General features: G+C 39.1%; 1 protein-coding gene across 2 annotated transcripts in view; it reads left to right on the top strand.

The window, feature by feature from the left end:
• Positions 1-20,123, top strand: part of Btbd9 (BTB domain containing 9) — a 341,406-nt gene that overhangs the window by 202,470 nt on the left and 118,813 nt on the right. For both annotated transcript variants that reach the window (XM_042684270.1, XM_042684271.1), the window contains exon 7: positions 14,722-14,831. In XM_042684270.1, coding sequence (XP_042540204.1) covers positions 14,722-14,831 — 110 coding nt within the window. The remainder of the gene's footprint in view (positions 1-14,721; positions 14,832-20,123) is intronic.

Consider the following 20,123-nt stretch of genomic DNA (forward strand, 5'->3'; position numbering starts at 1 on the left):
TCACAACCTTTCCTGCCTGGGCTGGCTTTGAACCACGATCCTCAGATCTCAGCCTCCTGAGTAGCTAGAATTACAGGTGTGAACCACTGGTGCCAGGCTAAATTACAATCTTTTTTGGGGGGGTGGGGGAGGTCCGGTCGTAGGGTCTGAACTCTGGGCCTGGGCGCTGTCCCTCAGCTCTTAAGCTCAAGGCTAGCGCTCTACCACTTGAGCCCAGTACCACTTTTGGCTTTTTTCTGCTTATGTGGTGCTGAGGAATCGAACCCAGGGCCTCATGCATGGGAGACAAGCACTCTACCTCGGAGCCAACTTCCCAGCCCAAATTACAATCTTTTAAGGATAGCATTTATCTATTTCTAAAGCTCCCCTCTGATACAGAATCAGAGTTAAGAACGTTGATCCAGAGTATTAACACTTGACAGATTTATGGAAGGCACCCACGGAGAACCTCATTAAACTATGTGGAGTGCTCTTAATTCAGAACCTGCATCTCCCTTATACTGGCAGGAAGTGGCAGCCTCTCCCTCCTCTGCTCATGCCCCTACCCTTATCACTGCAGCATTTAAACTTATTCATATTTCTTCTACATACTAGTAAATGAAAGGAATCCCTCTTGACTGTCCTGTCTTTGTCTTCACAGCCAAGTTCAGGGAGTGGGGAGTTGCTCCACTCCACCTGCTCTATTCCACTGTAGTCTAGACTCAAGTCCCACTTGTCTTCCCCATCTTCCCCTGCCTCCTAGCATCTCACCTTCCCAGACTTTGCACATGCTTCTGGATGAGCAACCATCCTGGTTTCCCCTTCTGCCTAGACTTCCCTTCCACACACACACCTCTTTATTGCATCTCTCCCTCATCTTTTACTACTCAGTGGTCACATGTGGGAAACTTTTCCCATCTTTTTATGAGCTGCCATGCTATAAGTGTTGAAGTTGTATAGCATTCACTAATTTGTATTGTGAATTAAATACTTTGTTTTTGTTTTTGTTTTTGGGTCCGGTTGTGGGGCCTGAACTCTGGGCCTGGGCGCGCGCTGTCCCTCAGCTCTTCAGCTCAAGGCTAGCGCTCTACCACTTGAACCGCAGTGTCACTTCCGGCTTTTTTTCTTTTTTTTTTTGCTTATGTGGTGCTGAGGAATCGAACCCAGGGCCTCATGCATGCAAGGCAAGCGCTGTACCACTGAGCCACCTTCCCAGCCCGAATTAAATATTTTTGTTAAAACAGTGGGCCTTTTAGGAACTAAATATTTGTTTCCTTATAGTACCCTTAACAGTGCTCAGCAGGTAGTAGTTTTCCAATAAGTGCTCAATGAATTATGTAAGTATATTAAATATCTTTGAGTATCTATGTCACCTCCCACTTACTGAGTTTTTAGTGTGTGCCTGTTCCCATAAGTTCCCCCACCCACCCAGTTAAGTACTATTATTTTTTCCTTTACAAATGAGGAAGCTGTGGTTTCAAAGAATTAAGTGAATAAGCCAAAACAGAGTTACTCTTTCTAATATTTTTAATGAAATGGATATTTTATACTTAATCAGAATTAGGGTATTTCTTAAATTTAGGCTGTAAAAATTTTAAAGAATACTATATAACCAGTCCAGTATTTTGTAAGTTGGCAGCATTACTAATTATCTCTGGCATTTGCCAAGGTAATTTTTTAAAAGCTTGGATGTTATATGGCTTACTTACTAATTTGTTTTTTGTTTAATATTTGTAATTTTTCTAGCCCTCCAATGAAAGTAGAGTCTCAGTAGTTCATTCTGTTTAAGAATTAAGAGAGACCAGATAAGCAAAGCCAACAGACTTTGCCAAAGCCCCAATGTCCTATTCTCCCCTCCCACTGAATAGCCTCTTAAGCCAGTAGTTTGAAGGTCTTCCCTAGGAAACATGCTTTTAAATGGAAAGATTGGTTAATTCAACCTTCCCCCTCCTGCCTTCTTCCTTTTCTCCACTAATAAGCAGTGTAGTGGCCTAATAAAGGGCCAGAGGAGGGAAAAGTAGGGTGGAGATGGTGGTTAATCCACTCAGAATTGCCAGGCTCTGTGTAATTGAGTTTTCTTGGCCTTCCTTCTTTCCAGAGTTCACCATGTTAAAGTCATTGAGGGATGCACTGTTTCTTTTGACACCAAGACAAGCCGTGATTTTGGTTTCTGCTGTGATCATTTTAATTCAGCTCTGAAGGCTAGACAGCTTATGCTCTGACAGAGACTCTAGAAAAGAAGCTGCAGGAGCTCAGATGACATAGCTCTCTTTTCTGCTGAGAGTCAAGCACAGAATGGCCTTTTAAATGCCCTTGTCTGTTAGACTGTACATGATATGGGCTGAAAAGCATTTGTGTGGCAGGAGCGGCCCTGGAAGATAAGGGAAACTGCTGAGAGGAATATGAATGCAACCTGGCTACAGTAGGTCCTAGAATGGAAATGGATGTTGGTGGCACTGGATGAACAACCATCCTGGTTTCCTGGGATGCGAGATGGTCAATGCTAAAACCAGATCCCATCTGGATAGATGGCCATCCCGTGTGTTTAACTGAACTTTCCTTAGCTTAACAAAAAGGTCACAGTTTGTTGAAATGACTTCTGATTGCCCTTATTCCTCTCTGACTTATTGGATGACCCACGAAAACAAACAAGAAACCTGCATGTTTCCTCTTGACTCCTGAAGCATGCAGTAGAATGGACTCTTGATTTAAAGTTCTCTGCCTATTCCTCTGGCATCTTGCTCTCCCTATGTCCCATTGTCCTGCTTCCCTGCCCAAGATGTTTGTCTTAGTCTACCCTTGCCTGCTGCCTGTGCTGCTGTGGTAGCTTAAGGCATGAGAGAAGATGTATGCACATATACTCTCCTACTTTGGCACTCACTTCCCATGGCTGTGCTTAGATGCAGCTGTCTGAGCTGGGGCATTAGGGAACCTCCATGGAACCCACAGCTGAACCTGTCAGGTCCCCTGCAGCAGCTGTTTTCTGAAGTGACAGCAGCAAAGGAAGGATGTAGTGCCATGTGCAGGAAGAACACCAGACAGGCTCGTTTCTACCCCAGAGGATCTAAATCACCCCATCTGCATGTGGAGCTGGTGATTGTGCTGGAGAGTGGGAAGGGGAGGAGATGATGTTTTTCCATAGTTATCAAGATAAACAGAGCAGCCTGGGCTGTCTGTGCAGCTGTGTCAGTGTGAGGATGAGCTGAATTACTTTATTTTTACTCAGTAGAAATTAACACATCTCCCCTTTTCTTTCCAAGAGAGAGGGATCGTGGGTAACAAAACTACTCAGTGATTTGAATCTTCAGAATTGTGATAATTTATGGGATTTTCTGGACATATCCTTGTTTTCACATTTTATTAGTGAAAAATCTGTCCAAAAGATAGAAAGGCAGACATCTGAAGACCAGATAGAAGGAAAGGGACAAGGCGCTGATGGAGGAGCAGCAACAAGGTGACAGTGTTATTTCAAGACAAGAAGGAATAGAGAGTTGTAGCTCTAAGGCTAAAGGAGGAGCTAGAAATGAGGAGAAGTTGTTATCTCCTGTATTAATAACAGTCCCAAGAATCAGATAGTTTTAGTGATTACATCTTTGTGGCCATACCAGCTTGGAAGTACCAAAGTCTCAAACTCCTAGAGTCTCTGCTCAAACCCTTGCTCTACTGGGAATAACTAAAAGGACAGGTGTCCCTTGTGAATGGTAGTGAAGGTGGTAGTAGCAGGTTGTATTCAGAAAACTAATATTAAACAGAAAGATCAAAATAAACAAGAAAATATATAGGGAGAAAAAACTTTAAGAAAGTTAAAAAGTATCATTACTATCTTTTGAGAGGTTAAAGTACATAAGCAGTTCCAGACCAAGAACAAGATACCATAAAAAGAAGCATCATAGAATTATGAAGTATAATTAGAATCTAAAACAGTAAAGCAGAAATGGAACGCTCAATAGACAACATAGATGGTAAAGTTGAAAGAATCAATCAAAATGACAAAAAGATAGAAAAGACAAGGTATAAATATGCAGGGCAAGATTAGAAGATTCAATATCTAAAACTAGTAGTTTTGTGAAAAAAAAATTAGCAAAAAATGCAGAGGGAGAAATCAATAGCAATTCAAGAAATTTGCCAAAACTGAATTATATGGGTTTCTAACTTTTAAGTGCCTTCTGAATGTCCAGTACAATGGAAGAAAATAATTTCCAAACATTAGCAATGTAGAAGAAAATGTACATGCTTCCATAGCGAGACATATTTTTAAGAAAAAAAAACTAGATTAAGTATCATAATATCTTTACAATACAAAACTTGAAGTATGGCAGGTAATAAAACAATTCATTTGAAGCTCTAAAGGAAAATTATTTCCAGCTCAAAGTTATATATCCAGCCAAATTACCAATCACATACAAAGTTCTATTGAACATATATATTCAGTCTTAAATTTGTAACCTCCAGAGACCCACTGTTGGAGGGCCATTCCACCAAGAGCACAGTCTTACCAAGAAGGAAGGGCATGCAATATAGGGTACAGGCTGTTTAGCACAGGAAGACCATCACAGCAGTCCCTAGAAGGTGAAGGCACATCTAGAATGACAATTTGCATTGACTTAGAGGGCAGCTGGACTGGCTTAGAAGACCTCAGAAATCAAGATGATGTCACAAAGAAGAAATTACTAGATATACCCCATGTGTCTAAACATCTAAGCATGGTCAGTTGAGACAGAATCAGATGAAGGAGATAACTTACTGTTGAGCTGACAATCATCATTATGTAAACAGCCTGTTGGTCCAACCAAGTTGCAGTGTAGTCTAAATTGGTATGAGAAGGATGTATACAGAGAGGGGAAAGGTAAATCCTGCTTCTTTCTGTAGTAGGAGATTGGTGGATAAAGCCTAAAGCCAAAAGATCAAGAAAAAACATTAAAAGCATATTAATTATAGATGTGAGACAAATCCTAAAATAATAAATTAAAGCAGGTAATAATGGTTGCTTCTGGGAGGAGAAGTGTGGAAGATTTGACTTTCTAGAACTATGTATATGTGTAACTTTATTTTTAAATGTACAGAAAGAAAAAGAGTTAAGCCACCTCTCTTTGTTTTAATGAAGAGTCCAAGGGCCTCTGTAATAGCAGTATTTATTAGTAATGTAGAATCTTCTTGTTTGTTTAAAATAAATAGTTTTTCAACAAAGTACATGTTTTACTTTACATCCATTACATTGTTTTTTCTTTCTGATCACTGACTTAGCACTAATACTGTGCCAGAATAGGATAGGTCATGAATGGTTGACTCTCAAGAAGCTTTGGGGAGGAAAAAAAATTATTATTATTATTATTTTGCCAAATTACTCCATCTTACAACCTGCTTGCTAATCCACTAGCAATACAGATTTCGGACAGGCTTCAAATTAAATTTAGCATTGCACAGGACTCCTAAAACCAAGTCAGCATATGGTAAAAGGACCTTTAAGTTGATTAGGCAGACTGTCAGGTTTGAATCTTTTTCTATCTGCTTAGCTCCTGCTGCAAACAGCAGACTCTGTACACCACCAAATAGTACCACTTGGAGCATCTTGCCATTCTCTTTCTGTTTCATTTGTGTTAATGTTCTATCACATTGAAAGAGTTTAGATGCAAAATCTCTAGTACTAGTAGTGCTGAAATTAGTGCAGTAATGCTTCATGCTGTTTGGAAATTGGAGTACAGCCTTCTATGTTAAATCAGGCACTTGAACTTTAACCCTGCGATGGTGCATTATACATATCCATACCAGTTTAGGCTTCCAGGACAAAAATATGTGTGTGTCTACAGTTATTGTTTGCATTTCCTGTCTGTTGATGGAAAGTATTCATCTCATTTAGTCTAGTATTGTTCTGTTTAGTACTCTGCTTCTTGTTAATAGCTTTGTACATAATTATACTGATGCTTGTATTACATGCTAAATAAATGTCTCTTTCCTTCCTTCCTTTCTCCCTTCCTTTTTCACTGCTTCCATCCCTCCTTCTGTCCCTCCATTTTCCCTTCTCCTATCCCTACCCCTTCCTTTAGGTACAGGTATTGGAATTTCCCAAAGGGAGAAAGAGGGTTCCTGACATTTTCTGTGATCATTGAAGAGTCTATGGATAGTAGGAGGCATGTGTGGGGCTTTTATGAGTTGGGCTTGTTTTCCCTAAATATATTCTAGTTAATTCTCTGAGGAGCTAGTGCCTGGAACACAACTTTCTTTACATAGTTAAAAAGAATAGTCAGGCTCCAAAGACCATAGGTTCTATCAAGCTTTGAAATCCATATCCTGAAGATGAATCTATATCACCATAAGTGCATGTAGCTATAATTTCTATTTTATAATATATATACTAGTATATATTATATAATAGACATTTTTCAATTAATATACACTGGTAAACAAAATCTTTTAAAAAGGGATTTTTTTCTTTAAAAGGAAAATCTAAGAATCATTCTAAGAATATAAGAATGAGACACCCTGAGAAAAAGTATCTATTTTATAATATATCCAAATCTGTGTTTCAGCCAGTTGTATGTATTGGATACGGGTTTTCTATGAAGAAATAACACCTGCAAAAGCTGCACATGCATGTTCTTCGTGCTAGCAGCTTTGATTTTCCTTCCAGTGCTGCTTTCTTAGGAGTGTGGAGCAAAGATCTGTGATTCTCTCACTCCCTGTTCTCTCTTTATTGCCTTCTTAGTTTTGACACTTTGTGCTTCTTCTTTTGAGACTGTCTTGGGTGATTCTTATCTTATTTTTCAGAGTATCTCATGCTTATATTCTTAGAAAAATTCTTAAATTTTCCTTTTGAAGAGAAAAATTCTCTTTCTAAAAAAGTTTTTACTAGTATATATTAACTGTACAAAATAGTGGGTTTCAGTGTGTATATATGTGTCACCATGTATATGATAATATGTGTGTACATGAGTGTCTGTGTACATTTGTGTGTGTGTGTGTGTGTGTGTGTGTGTGTATTCTCCAGTTCTAAAAGGAACAAAAAGCAATTTCTAGTCCTGTAAATTTTGTTGCTATACATGATATACATGCACTTTAGTCTCAGGCTGAAGAAAAGGGAAAGTTACCTTGGTCACCATGATACCAAAGCAGTTGCCGAATGAGTTCTTACAGATTCATAAGGAAACTAACAAATTTAATTTTTTTCAGCTTTTTCTCTGGTGCACAGGTCCATTAGGCTCATTTGTCTACATTTGTGAAAATATACAGTCTGTTGGATGAATGGAAAGAGATAATGCAGCCATTTTAAAGATAAAACTAGTGAAATTCCTTTCCCCACCCCTAGCATCTTGGGCTAGGAGAGAAGTTAATAAAAAATGCAAATGTTGAACTTTCCGTAATTTAGTTCTATTTCTTAAAATATACTTTGTGTTGGCTTCAAATGTTTTATTGAGTAATAAAATTGGTTAACATTATTCCCTCATAGGAGTTTATTCACATTAGCACAGAAGAAGGAATTGGGTTATTCATATTCTCTCTCCTTCTCCCTCACTTCCTCCTTCCTTCCCCTCCCTGCCTCTTTCCCTTATTCTATTTTCATTTTATATATATATATATATATATATATTTATTTACCTCCATTTATCTTTATATATCCCTTGAAAAACCACATTCTGAAAATAAGATGGAAAAAAAACTGAACTGAGATAGTGTTTCTTCCCATAAAATTCTGTTACTCTTTTCCTCTCTTCCACTTTTTTCCTGTTCCTCTTCCTAGAAAGACTACTATATCATTGGATTTTTTTGTTTTGTCCAGCTAAATATCTATAAAAGGTGTACATATATGTACCTCAAGCTGATTTGTGTTGTAGACATGTTCATAAGACAGAGCTAGTTGTGCCTTCCCATTTGACCAGTTTTAAATTTTTCTTCTAGGTAACTGTTTATCCTTCCAGTTCAGCAAATTTGTTTACACTGGACAATTATTTCAGTTCTTAATCTGCTGCTTCCTGACTTCAGATATACTTTCCATGGGGGAGAGGTTTTATTTGTATGTCAGCCCTATATCATAGACCCAAAGCCAGCAGTTGACACATAGTAAATATTCAGTTAATTTTTATGGGATGAGACACTGATTGTTGGGGTAGAGGAAAGAAGGAAATTACTTCTTCCTTAGCCTTGTTTTGTTTTAGTCTTTGAGGTAAAAGCAGGAGGTTCCTAGGGAATAATTCTAAAGTTCATGTTGCTAGATTGGTGTTTCAAGATTAAGCATCCTGTGAGAATGGTGATAAACTCTTCTGTCCTCTCTGCCACTGAGGCCAAGGTGGGGCTGAGAGAAGTAAGGAACTTACCTAGATTCCATACTGAATGCATTATGGTGCTCTTTGACTGGCTCATATCTGCCTCAGACTTTTTGTTCTTTTTCCTGGTTATAATGAGTTTCTAATCCACTATAAACATTTCTGAATTTAGATTTTTTTGTCTGTCTTTCTGATCCATTCCTCACAGGAGTTGGCATGATTTCTTGTACCTACTTGGTGTTTATTGAATCTTGATTTAATAGCACATTTACCCAGGATACCTAGGAGGGCTACTGACTGGCATTTTCATATGATTTGTGCAAATACTATTATGTTATTTTTGCGATACTAATTCCAAACTCTGTTAAATAAGTTGGAAACACATAATAGCATATGCTAGGCTCTGAAAATTTAGAGGAAGACAGGAAAAAATTATTGTTCCAGATTCATCCCTCCCCCCTCCATAAAACCAACAAATACTTATCACTAGTGTTAGAATGGCTTTCTGTTTTGGAAAGCACTGAATTTTGATGTATTAGTAATTAGTTTTACCCATCGCATGCCCTCTTTACACCAGGTTCTATATAGCATGAATTTTCTCTGGAAAACAAAATGACTTCTTGTTTTGTTTGCCCTTCAGGTTGAATAGTGCAGGTACCCAACATGATTGCTTCCTTTCCAGGGCCAATGGCCAGACAGCATGGTCCCGGCTATTCTCACAGACAGTAGCCTCTGCTTAGGCTAACTGCACACCGTGTTTAACCTTTCCATAATTCTTGCTCTCCCAAAATAAGCAAATGCTGCCAGGGCCCTTTGCTGAAGTCAGTAGAGGAGAATCTATAGCTCCACAGATCAGCCAGAGGGAAGGTTTTGTAAGAGTAACAAATCTTTCCTGTTGCAACATGCTTTTTCTAGAAGCTTTTTGTCATTCTGGCAGCAAACTGTTTTCCAGTTGCTGCCTTAGCAACAAGACCTGAAGTCACTTCTCTTCTAGTCTGTGGTTTGATTACAAGAGCACTAACATTATACCCAGAACCAGAAGAAAATATTAAAGTATGGGGACCTGCAGAATTTCCCTGCTTATAGCTAAAAGAATTGTTTCTGTACATTCTCAGTGGAAAGACAGGAAAGGTCAAGTAGTAGTCCTGGAAATGGCGAATTCAAACCCCAGGTGTCCTAAAGCTCTAGTAAATGCTGTGGTTCAGGTTCTTGCTACATGGCCTCTCTGACCACAGCAGGTAACAGTTTTTCCATGGCCTTCCATTTCTCTGTGCCAGATGTTAAGGATCCTGTTGTATGCACCAGTCTTTGGCTAGCTCTGGTTTTCATTATTCTTTGTTTAACCCAAGAATATAAAAGTTCACTTTGAGAATAAAACTTCATTTATCTAAGATTAGAATTCTGATGGGGTTTGGCTTTACTTGATCCCTTGAGAACGTATTTAAATATTTCTTACCAAATTCAATTTTATCTCAGAGTAGAACATACTGAACAGAGAATAGTACATGACTGAGGCAAAGGTTAAGGATTAGCTCTAACCACAGTGGCTTGTGGGCTACGAGAACCAAAGACTACAGAATTCTGGGGAGTTAATGCAGGAATGTACATTTTGCTAGCTTTCTGTATTTTCATTAATATGTTAAATAAAGATATATGGCTAGAAATTGTTTCTGGTAATGTCCTGAGATGAAATGATGGAAAAGTAAAGTAAAAGAATTTGTACCTTTCCAGAGTAAGTAGGGATTATAGGGAAATCTCCAAAGCAAAGTATTCCTAGGGCACAGTACTGTGATGTCTCTGTAAGGAAATAGTTTTTTTTTTTTTTTTCCAGTAAGTGAGAATTCTAAACTCCCAGGATTTGAGAAAAAAATAGTAGTAAGCCCTTCAGTGAGGATGGATAAGTAGATCACATGGTCTTGTGACCAGTCTCCTTAAATTCTGCCCTCTCTACCAAAGAAGGAAGCCAGGAGGAAGAGGAGGGAGGAGGAATGTAGGAAGAGGGAAGAACCTAAACTGTAATTCTATATATGGGCAAAAGATTCTTTCCTTGCTTCCTTAAAGACTAAGGAGTCAAAGCTGATAATAACCACTGAGCCAGGAAATCTACATTCTAAACATCACCTGCTCCTTGAGGCGTATAGTGCCCATCCTGTAGCTCCCTAAGAGGGAGAACAGGATGCTGCCTGTGTTGGTGAAGCCTGCTCCTTGGCCTGCCCCCTAGTGAACATACCACTACAGCAAATAGGAATGCTTTCCCAGACACCTGGCTTTCTCAGTCCAACCCCAGAATGTCACCATCCAGCAATCTCTTCTTGGAATTGCCATCTAAAGGTATGCTTCTCTGTCAGACAAAGTAGGTATTTTTTAAAATACTTAACTCATTTAAATACTATGTGAATTTTGTGTTACTGACCCTTCTTCATAGAGGAGAGAAGTAAGGTTCAAAGAGGTTTTAAAACAATATATTTTCCCCTTTGTGACACACCTAATAGCAGGGAGCACTAGACCACAAATCTGTCCTATTGGACTCCAAAGCCATTCTGTTCCAAACCCTTCCATGCTTTCTAGTTTTAGCAGGCTGTCTATCCTGGGAGGCTTTAGGCATTAATAGAGACAGAATCCCTTTCACTCTGAGTCTCACAGCTTTGAGAAGCTTCGTTATTGAAACATCTTGTTCTGAGCTGTGCTCAGGATCCAGATTCTGTCAGCCACTTGAAGACAGCTAACACAGTGAAGCAAGAATGTTGGAAACTGCCTTTTACACTGGGCTCATGTGGACACCATCCACCCGCCTCAGAACCAGCCAATCTGTTGCCTATCTGCCTTCTGCAGCACCATTTAAGTTTTAATTATCTTCCAACTGTCTGAGCCACTGTTGAGGACCTCAGAGAACACAAAGGATAGCTGTTACAGTTTTCAACTGTGGTCTTCTCTAATCACTGATGAAGTCACTAGCTGCCACTGCCCTTATTACCAGGTTAAATCAGAGAGTGACTCTACTGGAAAGAGTGCTGAAAAGGAAAGTCATTGTTGAACTTCACCTGTTTGGAATCTAAAGAAAAGACGGCATCTACTTCACCTGTTCAGGAGTTAAGATGAAAATTGGCTTTACTTTTTCAAAGGAAGTAAAAAAGAAAATTCTATTTCATCCTTATCCCCGGGTTTTTTGTTTTGTTTTAGTAACTCAGGTTATAACTTCTTTTCTGCTTTTGGGATGCTTTATTGTGAGTCCTGTTGAGGAATCTTGTCCAAGTCTAGAGTGGTACACCTCTTCACCCCAACTAATTGTTACTCCTAAGCTCTCCAGGGTCTCTGAACTATTTTTCTTTTAATTTTATTATCTTTAAGTAGCTGTTCAAAGGAGTTGCCATGTAACAAAGCAGTTTAGGAAGACAGTGCATCTTGATCAGTCACCCTTTCAACATTCTCACTCCTCCCACCCAACCTATCCTTTCCTTCACTTGGCTTATTTTTATAGGATATACCTTGAATTCTTGACTGCATTCTCCCCACTTCTTTTCTTCGTTTGTTCTACCCCTTTCCCACCCCTTTCAAGTATGCATTTCCTGGTGCTTATTTTTTAACTTTGACTTTGCCTTTCTAAGTAATGACATTATTTGAGTTCTCCCTTGAGTCGACCATATTTCAGCTAATGTATTTGTCTGTACTTGCTTAACATCCAACGTATTTACTCATTTTTTTTGTTTGTTTTTTTGTTTTTGCCGGTCATGGGGCCTGAACTCTGGGCCTGGGCTCTGTCCCTCAACTCTAGTGCTCTACCACTTGAGCCACAGCGTCACTTCTACCTTTTTCTGCATATGTGGTGCTGAGGAATTGAACCCAGGGCCTCATGCATGTGAGGCAAGCACTCTACCACTGAGCCATCTTCCCAGCCCTTTACTCATATGTTTATAAGCTAATTCTAACTTCCATATGAGGAAAGACATGCAACTTTATCTCTCAGGGTCTGAGTTACTTCACTTAACATAATTTTTACCAGGTCTTAATTTCTCAGCTACCACCACCAGTCAATGAGGTTATTCATTAATTGAAACAATAAGCCATTCTATTCTGGAGTTTTAGTATAGGAGGAAGTGCTTGAGAAGAGGGAGCCGCCTTCTTTCTTTTGATGCTACCATTTTAAATGTGCGTTCAATAAGGAATGTACTCCAGTTTTGTAAGTTATGCTATAATTTTAAAGAGACTTAGAAAGTATTATAGAAATAGAATAATTAAAGTGGTTATGAATGTTACATATAGTAGACTAATCAAGAAGTGTGATATACAGTGGTGAACTGCTAATTTGACCTCAGCATTATGCAGTGGAGATAACATTATCCTCATATATAGAGAGAGAAATTTTTATCTGGAGACATTTCTCAGTGCTTTTCCAACCATATATATTATTTTGTTTATTCTCACAAACACTATCATTAAAACTGTAAAATGTATTCCAGTGCATCTTTTTTTATTTTCAATTGCTTATAACCAGGGACACAGGGAGGGGAACATTGCTTTTTTAAATTTTTTTTCACATTTACACTAGGGTAAAATTTGAGAAAGGACTATTATCTAAACTTAGAAAACTTGATTCCTTATAATGTTTTGAAAAGAAAGACAAGGAAGGAGGGAACTTCCCAGTATCCCCTTTGGTCTGTCTAGACTATATTTAATCTTAAGAATAACCCAGGGGAAAGGCCCCATTAGTCACTTCCTGGCTCTTTGTGCACACTGGGAGAACTATCTTTCTGTTGGTAGAGACTTGACCTAGGGAATAGGAAAATGATCTGATCAAATTCCACCAATCGTGTTCCCTCCAAGGTTGCAGACAACAGCACTCAGGCTGTCATGGCTCTGTGCGGTTGAAAATGCTACCCTGGTTAAGTTACTGTGGGTTTAAGGAAATGGACAAAATTAGATTTAGGCTGAGGTGCCAAATTGAATGCACCCCTTCCCTTCCAGAAAGCACCAAGGAGCTTGCTACTGCCATCAGTAAAACAATAACAACAACAACAAACAACACAATCCAAACCACTCCGACCATTAAGAACTTTTTAAAATGACTCCACCTAGCTGAGTCCAGTGGAACCAGCCCCTTCTGTTTGCCCTTAAGGTTGATGAGATCAGGCCCAGCCTTTTACTTACCCCACAGGCTCTGGTAAGAGGGACAGTTGCTTGATTCTCAGCTCAGGAAGAGTGGTGTCTCCCTGCAGTAAGGATGAGCACACTGACAGCCAAGAGATCACATTAATATTGGTTATGAAGATGAGTGATCAGCTCATGTCAAGGAGCAGATGGCCTAATGAGGTACATAGGGAACACCATGAGATATAGCCTTGAAGAAACAGGAGGGAAAACAGCTCTTGATATGAAATCCCTAAATATAGACTCCTTAATGGGAATTTTTAAAATTGGTTTTTACCTAATACAGTTAACTTAGAGTGATGAGAAATCTAAGGAAATTACTGAATTAGTGAGCAGTGATTAACTCAAAAGTAAAATTATATCATCTAAACTGAAGGTTCTTTTACCCACAGAGAGAGGATATTACCAAAACCTTGCCTAGTCTGTCAAATCCTAATTGAAATCTGTTCATTTAATATGCCCTATCCTGAGTATATAGTTTATAATTTGGAAGAGCATTATCAGCTAATATAGTTATTTTTCTTGGTTCTTCCTTTGAATTCCAATAAGACAGTGTGTGGTACATTCCCTGTGGAATTGTGAGGCTCTCAGAAGAGTGAGTTTGTCTGATCATTAACCTGTGAACTGTCAGTTCTGTTGGAGAGCGAAGGGAGCAAGTCACTCCACAGCTAATGCTTGTTTGTTGGTGTTGATGTCTCCAGGGAGATGGGCAGGGTGAACAGGCCAAGACCTACTGGACAAAACTGCACTGTGTGCAGAGGCCAGATCTGTAGGGCCTGGAGGGAGGCTGCAGAGCAGGCTGGGCCCTCTGCAGATCACTTCCTCAGTTTAGGAGCAGAGTTCCCAACAGTCATTTGGGGGTAAAGGGGCTGGCGTAAGTATGTAGGGTTAACTTTCTCATGGAACCTAGAAGCAGTCCTTAAAAGACACTGAGGTTTTCAGTGAAGGATATGCATTTTCCCTTTTGAACAGGGAAGCAATAGTGATTTCATGCTTTTGTCTCCAGTGGATAAAATCTTCCCTTCAGCTGGGATGCACTTGATTTTGCCTCTGTTTGTGCATATATGCAGAGATATACCCATATGTAGCCATTAGTTATTCTCTAGTACAAGTGTTTTGTGGGCATATACGTGGACTGACATTCAATGTGATTTTCTAGGTACATCCAAGTTTACTTCATTATCTGGGACGTGACATCTCCCTGTGTTTGCTCTTTTCTTCTAGGTTTAGTTGGACCCAGCTCTCCTGGTTACTATGTGTTTAAATGGTATACCTTATCCTGTTATTTTTTGATTGGTTGGTGGAGCTCATTTTCAATAAGTTTTCTTTATACCTTCAGGTATATTCGAATAGTTGGGACTCATAACACAGTGAACAAGATCTTTCACATCGTGGCTTTTGAATGCATGTTTACAAACAAGACCTTTACTCTGGAGAAGGGGCTGATAGGTAAGTGTTAAAATTACATTTTTGTATATGTATTTAGATATTTTGTCTTCAGATACTTGTTATTACATTAATTCATCTTAATCTGCTCTAAGGACTGGGTAATTTGAATGTCTTATGGCTGAATGACAGAGATATGTTACATTCTTAGAAGCAATAAAAATAATTGCAGTAAACTTAAAAGAATGTAAATATTATATTAGTAATTAAAATTGAAATATTTTAGTAATTCATCCAGATTTGCAGTGTAGGATTTGCTCTTGATAATCAAGCAAAAACTCTCACACCAAGGGCTTTTCTGGATTTAATAGTAGGTGAGATTGGTAAGGCTCCGTATGATATGAATTGGATGTTTACACTTTGTAGGGCTATGAGGGCATGTTGGCTTTTGATTTGATATGAATGGTATGGCTCAGCTGATTTCATGGACAAGTCAGTCCATATTTCCATGTTTAGTCAACTTGACCACAAGAAAAATGCCTGCCTATAAGTTAAATAAAACCAGAATAGCTGGGCTGCTGCTGCAGAAATCAAGTTGCTGGGTAAGAAATTCTCCCTGACTGATCTTTGAGAAGAGTATTCTTAATTTTGGATCAGTTGTTTGTTTTTCATGGTATTTGGTTTTGGTTTTATCTTAGGTAATGCTTAGTGGGCATTGTGTGCACCTCATCCCAGGTCTTGATGTTTGAAATAGCATGAGTGGCCTTTCCCTTCAGACTCCTTATTCCCTATATTCCTCTTCTCTCTTCCCTTTGCCCACAGCTTTTTACCCTACTTCAGCAAAGATCACAGGTGGGCTAGTGAGGTCCTTGCATCTGTGCTTCTACTTCTGCTTCCTTTGAGAAGTAGCTCTCTATGTCCAGATGCCCCTGCTTGCAGAACGCCATATAACATTCTGTGCCTTTGAGAAAGAACTTCTTATGTTTTTCTCAAGCCCTGTCCGTGTAGGGAACACACATCCACATTGATACATGTCATTAAAAACTGGTAGTGATAGAATGGGAAAAATGGGAATTTTGGCACTAAATGTAAACTAAAAATTCCATCTTTGAACAGACATTGCCTATATTTTCCTAACACCTGTTGCTATAATCCTATTCTTATGGAAATTTTGGAGAGTAATATTAATATAGTTGTAAGAGTGGAAATTCTACTGCATAAAGAGCTTTTAGAACTCAGCTAAAGTAATTGTTTTGGTTTTAACTTTGTTATGGATGTAATTTTAAAAATTAGACCTCAATGTTAATTTTTGTTACTTTTAAGTAATTTGAAAACATTATGTGGTTTGAAGCACTATGTGGTGTCATAGGCTTGTGGAAATAGGGCTGTAGGCCAGAGTTCTTCTCCCACTGCCCTGGTGCTTCTGTAACCTGGGGCTTGCCTATGTGTGATCATGCAGCCAGGAGAGGCCTTGCTGAGAGTCTGAAGAACCAAGGTCTTTTTAATCCCAAGATATATAGCATCATCTCAACTCCATGGGCAGCATTTTTGAACATGTGATATTGAAGGTGCCATCTACTTATTAGTCTCCCTTCTTATTGAGGAAAAACAGGTTTGTGGACACTGCACAAACCAAAAAACAGGCCTGTCTCACAGAGAGGCCATTACAAGAACAAAACTCAGTATGGGTTGTAGTGAAGGAGGTGGCTGTTGGCTGCATGTTCTGTCCAAGCTGAACCAGTCAGCATTATCAGAAACCCTAATAGTCTCAGGAATGTCAGGTGAGGAAAGAAGAGTGTAGATATGCAAAAAGTATTTTTGTTGTCTAGCCAGGTACTTTTCTCTGAGCTCTTTTTCTATGACTACAAAGAACACTGTAATCATCTACCTGTCATGGTCCCTCAACCGAATGGGAACAGTGGTGCAGGTAGGTAGCTCTGCAAGTACCTTTGCCAACAGATGGCCTGCAGTGGGAACCCCTTGGGTCCTTCTTGGGACCATCTTCACAGCTTAGAGCTGCTGTGTGGGGCAGAGAGAGAGGTGGTGTAAATGTGACAGATGCAGGGGATCACATTATCCTCTGTCTGACATTGCAGCTTTGTTTAGGTTGCAGAGGTGTTTGAAATGTAGTGGCCAGCTTTCCTGGTTGATTATCTCATACACAGGCCTCTCAGAAACGAATTGTCTGCTAGTGGGGACTCAGGTATGTCAGGATTTATCAGAAGATTTGTTTATTTATTTATTTAGAGATGAAACCTCACTGAGTTGCCCAGGCTAACCTGGGCAATAATCCCTAGCCTCAGTTTTTGTTTTTGTTTTTTTGGGTTGGTCATGGGGCTTGGACTCTGGGCCTGAGCGCTGTCCCTCAGCTCTTCAGCTCAAGGCCAGCGCTCTACCACTTGAGCTACAGCACCACTTCCGGTTTTCTGGTGGTTTATTGGAGATAAGAGTTTCACGGACTTTCCTGCCCGGGCTGGCTTTGAACTGCAATCCTCAGATCTCAGCCTCCTGAGTAGCTAGGATAACAGGCATGAGCCACCAGCACCTGACTAGTCTCAGTTCTTTAGATAGCTAGGACTGCACATGCCTCTGAGCACCCAGCTCAGGGATTACTTTACTCTGTAGATTCCCCTTATTACTCCATCTATAGTCTATGAAATATTCACTCTCCCCTGAAAAGTAAAAGGACAATAATGTCATAATAACTGGTAATCTTAATTTCTTTCTGTTTCTAGCTTTGGAACTTCTTCCTCTAATTATTGTCCTGTAGGCCTTAAAAATGACTTTTAGGATATCTGTATTTTTAAGATCAGAGATTAGTGTTATGGCTTCAAGGATGTAATGCTGCATGAGCTATATGAGATTTTGGTGTTCTTTTCCTACCACAGGGCTTTATTATGTATCCTAGCTTGGCTTCAAACACACAAGCTTCCTGCCTCTATCTCCTGAGTGCTGGGATAACATGCATGTACCACCCTCCTCCCACCCCATTTGATAACAGTATGTCACTCTACATACTTCTTTATTTGCGGCAAGCTTTGAAGTCCTCCAGGTTCATATATCCTTGGGAATGAGTTCCAGCTACGTTTCCACTTGGGGGCCCCTTCCGGATCTGGCTGAGATACATTGTGTTTAAGGCACATGTAGAAGCCCCCTAATCTGTCTTGCAAAGGGAGCATGGAGGCTATAGTTAGAACAGAAGACACTACGATGTTGTAAGCTTTTAACCTCCAAAGCAATGTGTTTGTTAGCCTTGGCAATACAGTTTGTGATACATGCTGCACTTGCCAAGTTGTACTTTTTCATGAGGATTGCCATATTTCCCTTTTTTGTTGAATCTTGTGTTTACATTCACATCCTTTAATGTCTTACTATTCATACAGAGAATATCCCTATCAGCCTTCTTCAAGAACTGTACCTCACAGTCAACATGGTTTATCTTTCTGTGTCCTACTTCCTCCTCATGATAATATTTTAGAGTCAGTCACAAATGTTTTATTGTTTTATCTGTTAATATTTCATTACATATCTCTAAAATTAAGACATCCTTTTTGTAGCCATAATCATAGTTTCCCCTGGCCCAATTGTAATTAAATAGTAATACTTTTAAGAGTTATTGTTAGGTTCTGCACAGATAGCTCACACCTGTAATCCTAGCTACTCAAGAGGCTGAGATCTGAGGATTGTGATTGAAAGCCAGCCTGGGCTAGAAAGTCCAGGAGACTCTTATCCCCTGTTAACTAGCAGAAAGACAGAAGTAGGACTATGGCTCAAATGGTAGAACACTAGCCTTAAGCAAAAAAATCTCAGGGATGATGCCCAGGTCCTGAGTTCAATCCTTAGGACAAGCACCAAAAAATAAAAAAATTAAAAATAAATAAAAATAAAAAAATAAGAAAAAGAAAAGAAAGAAGAAGAAAAGAAACATTGCTAATTATTATTTAACTTTCCCCCATTGTTTCAAATTCTGGAGGAAGAATGTTTGTGTTGATAGGTTAATTCAGGGGGGAAAAAAGCAGGGCTGAGACTGTGTATCTTGTACCAGTGCAAGGACCTAGGTGTGGTCCTCAGCACAATCAAATCCAGATAAGTTCCATTTGCCAATAGTTATTACTCCTAAATCTCTTTAGATGTATAGGCTTCTTTAACTTTCTCCAGTTTATTGAGTTTGAACAAACTAGATTTATATACAGTAGAACTTCTGAAAGCCTGGATTTGAGTCTGAGTGCTAATGGTAATGTTTGTCATGGTCACCTATGTCTTTGACTTGATAGTTAGATGCTAAATCAGATTCAAGTAATTATTTAGTACTATGTCTCCATAAGCAGTGTTAGATGTGTCCACCAGTAAGCACAAAAATGCTGTGTAGTTGTCCTTGAATGTTTCTGTCCATTGATTATTTCCTAGATTCATTTTTTTGTAATTTGGGATCACAAAATGTTTATATTCCAATTCTATCATTCTTGCCTTTTTTACTTACTAACTATAAAGAATAGCTAAAACTATATTCCTAAAGTATAGTCAAACATTCCACTACAGCTTCTAGTGATCCTAAGATTCATTTTGCCCAGAAAAGGTAGGATAATTGTTAAATTCTTTTTATTTGCCCTTTGCAAATGCAGAAGTGGTTCCCTAGCATCCTTCAAAGATTACCAAAGAGGCTTGTTTGTGGGCTTCTTAAGGGGAAGTGGATACACATTATTTTGAATTTATGGCATTAAACACATTTAGTATCTTTTAGTCATTTGCAATTACCGCTTTTCTTCTTCAAAATGTCTCATCTTTAGCCTCTTCAAATTGGTCCTTGAGCCCTTTTGATGTAACTTCAGAACATGGGCAGCTCTTTGATTTCTGTCTTAACATGATACACCAGGTTCATATTGCACATTTCTTGGCTTGATGTGGAATTACCCATTTATTTTTATTTTTTGGAAGTGCTGGGATTTGTACTCAGGGCATCATAGTAGCTAAGCAGGCACTCTACCACTTTAGTCATACTTAGAGATTTCTTTAAACAGTCTTGTTTCTGTGTAGTAGGAGATGATATTTAGAAAGCTTAGTGAAAGAATGAGAGGTGGTCCTTGCTACTGTGTTTGTCACTGTTCCTGGGTATTTCAATAGGCAGAAGTATGATATATATGCACATAATGTTTATTCATTTATATGTGATAGACTTATCAGCAAAAATATAATAATGAGGTGCAGGGAAGTTGGCTCAGTGGTAGAGTGCTTGCCTTGTATGCATGAGGCCCTGGGTTCAATTCCTCCGCACCACATTAAGCAGAAAAAAGCTGGAAGTGGCACTGTGGCTCAAGTGGTAGGGCGTTAACCTTAAGCTGAAAAGCTGAGGGACAG

Source organism: Dipodomys spectabilis, unplaced genomic scaffold, assembly GCF_019054845.1.
Source record: "Dipodomys spectabilis isolate Male_0828 unplaced genomic scaffold, ASM1905484v1 ptg000085l, whole genome shotgun sequence".
Lineage (NCBI taxonomy): Eukaryota > Metazoa > Chordata > Mammalia > Rodentia > Heteromyidae > Dipodomys > Dipodomys spectabilis.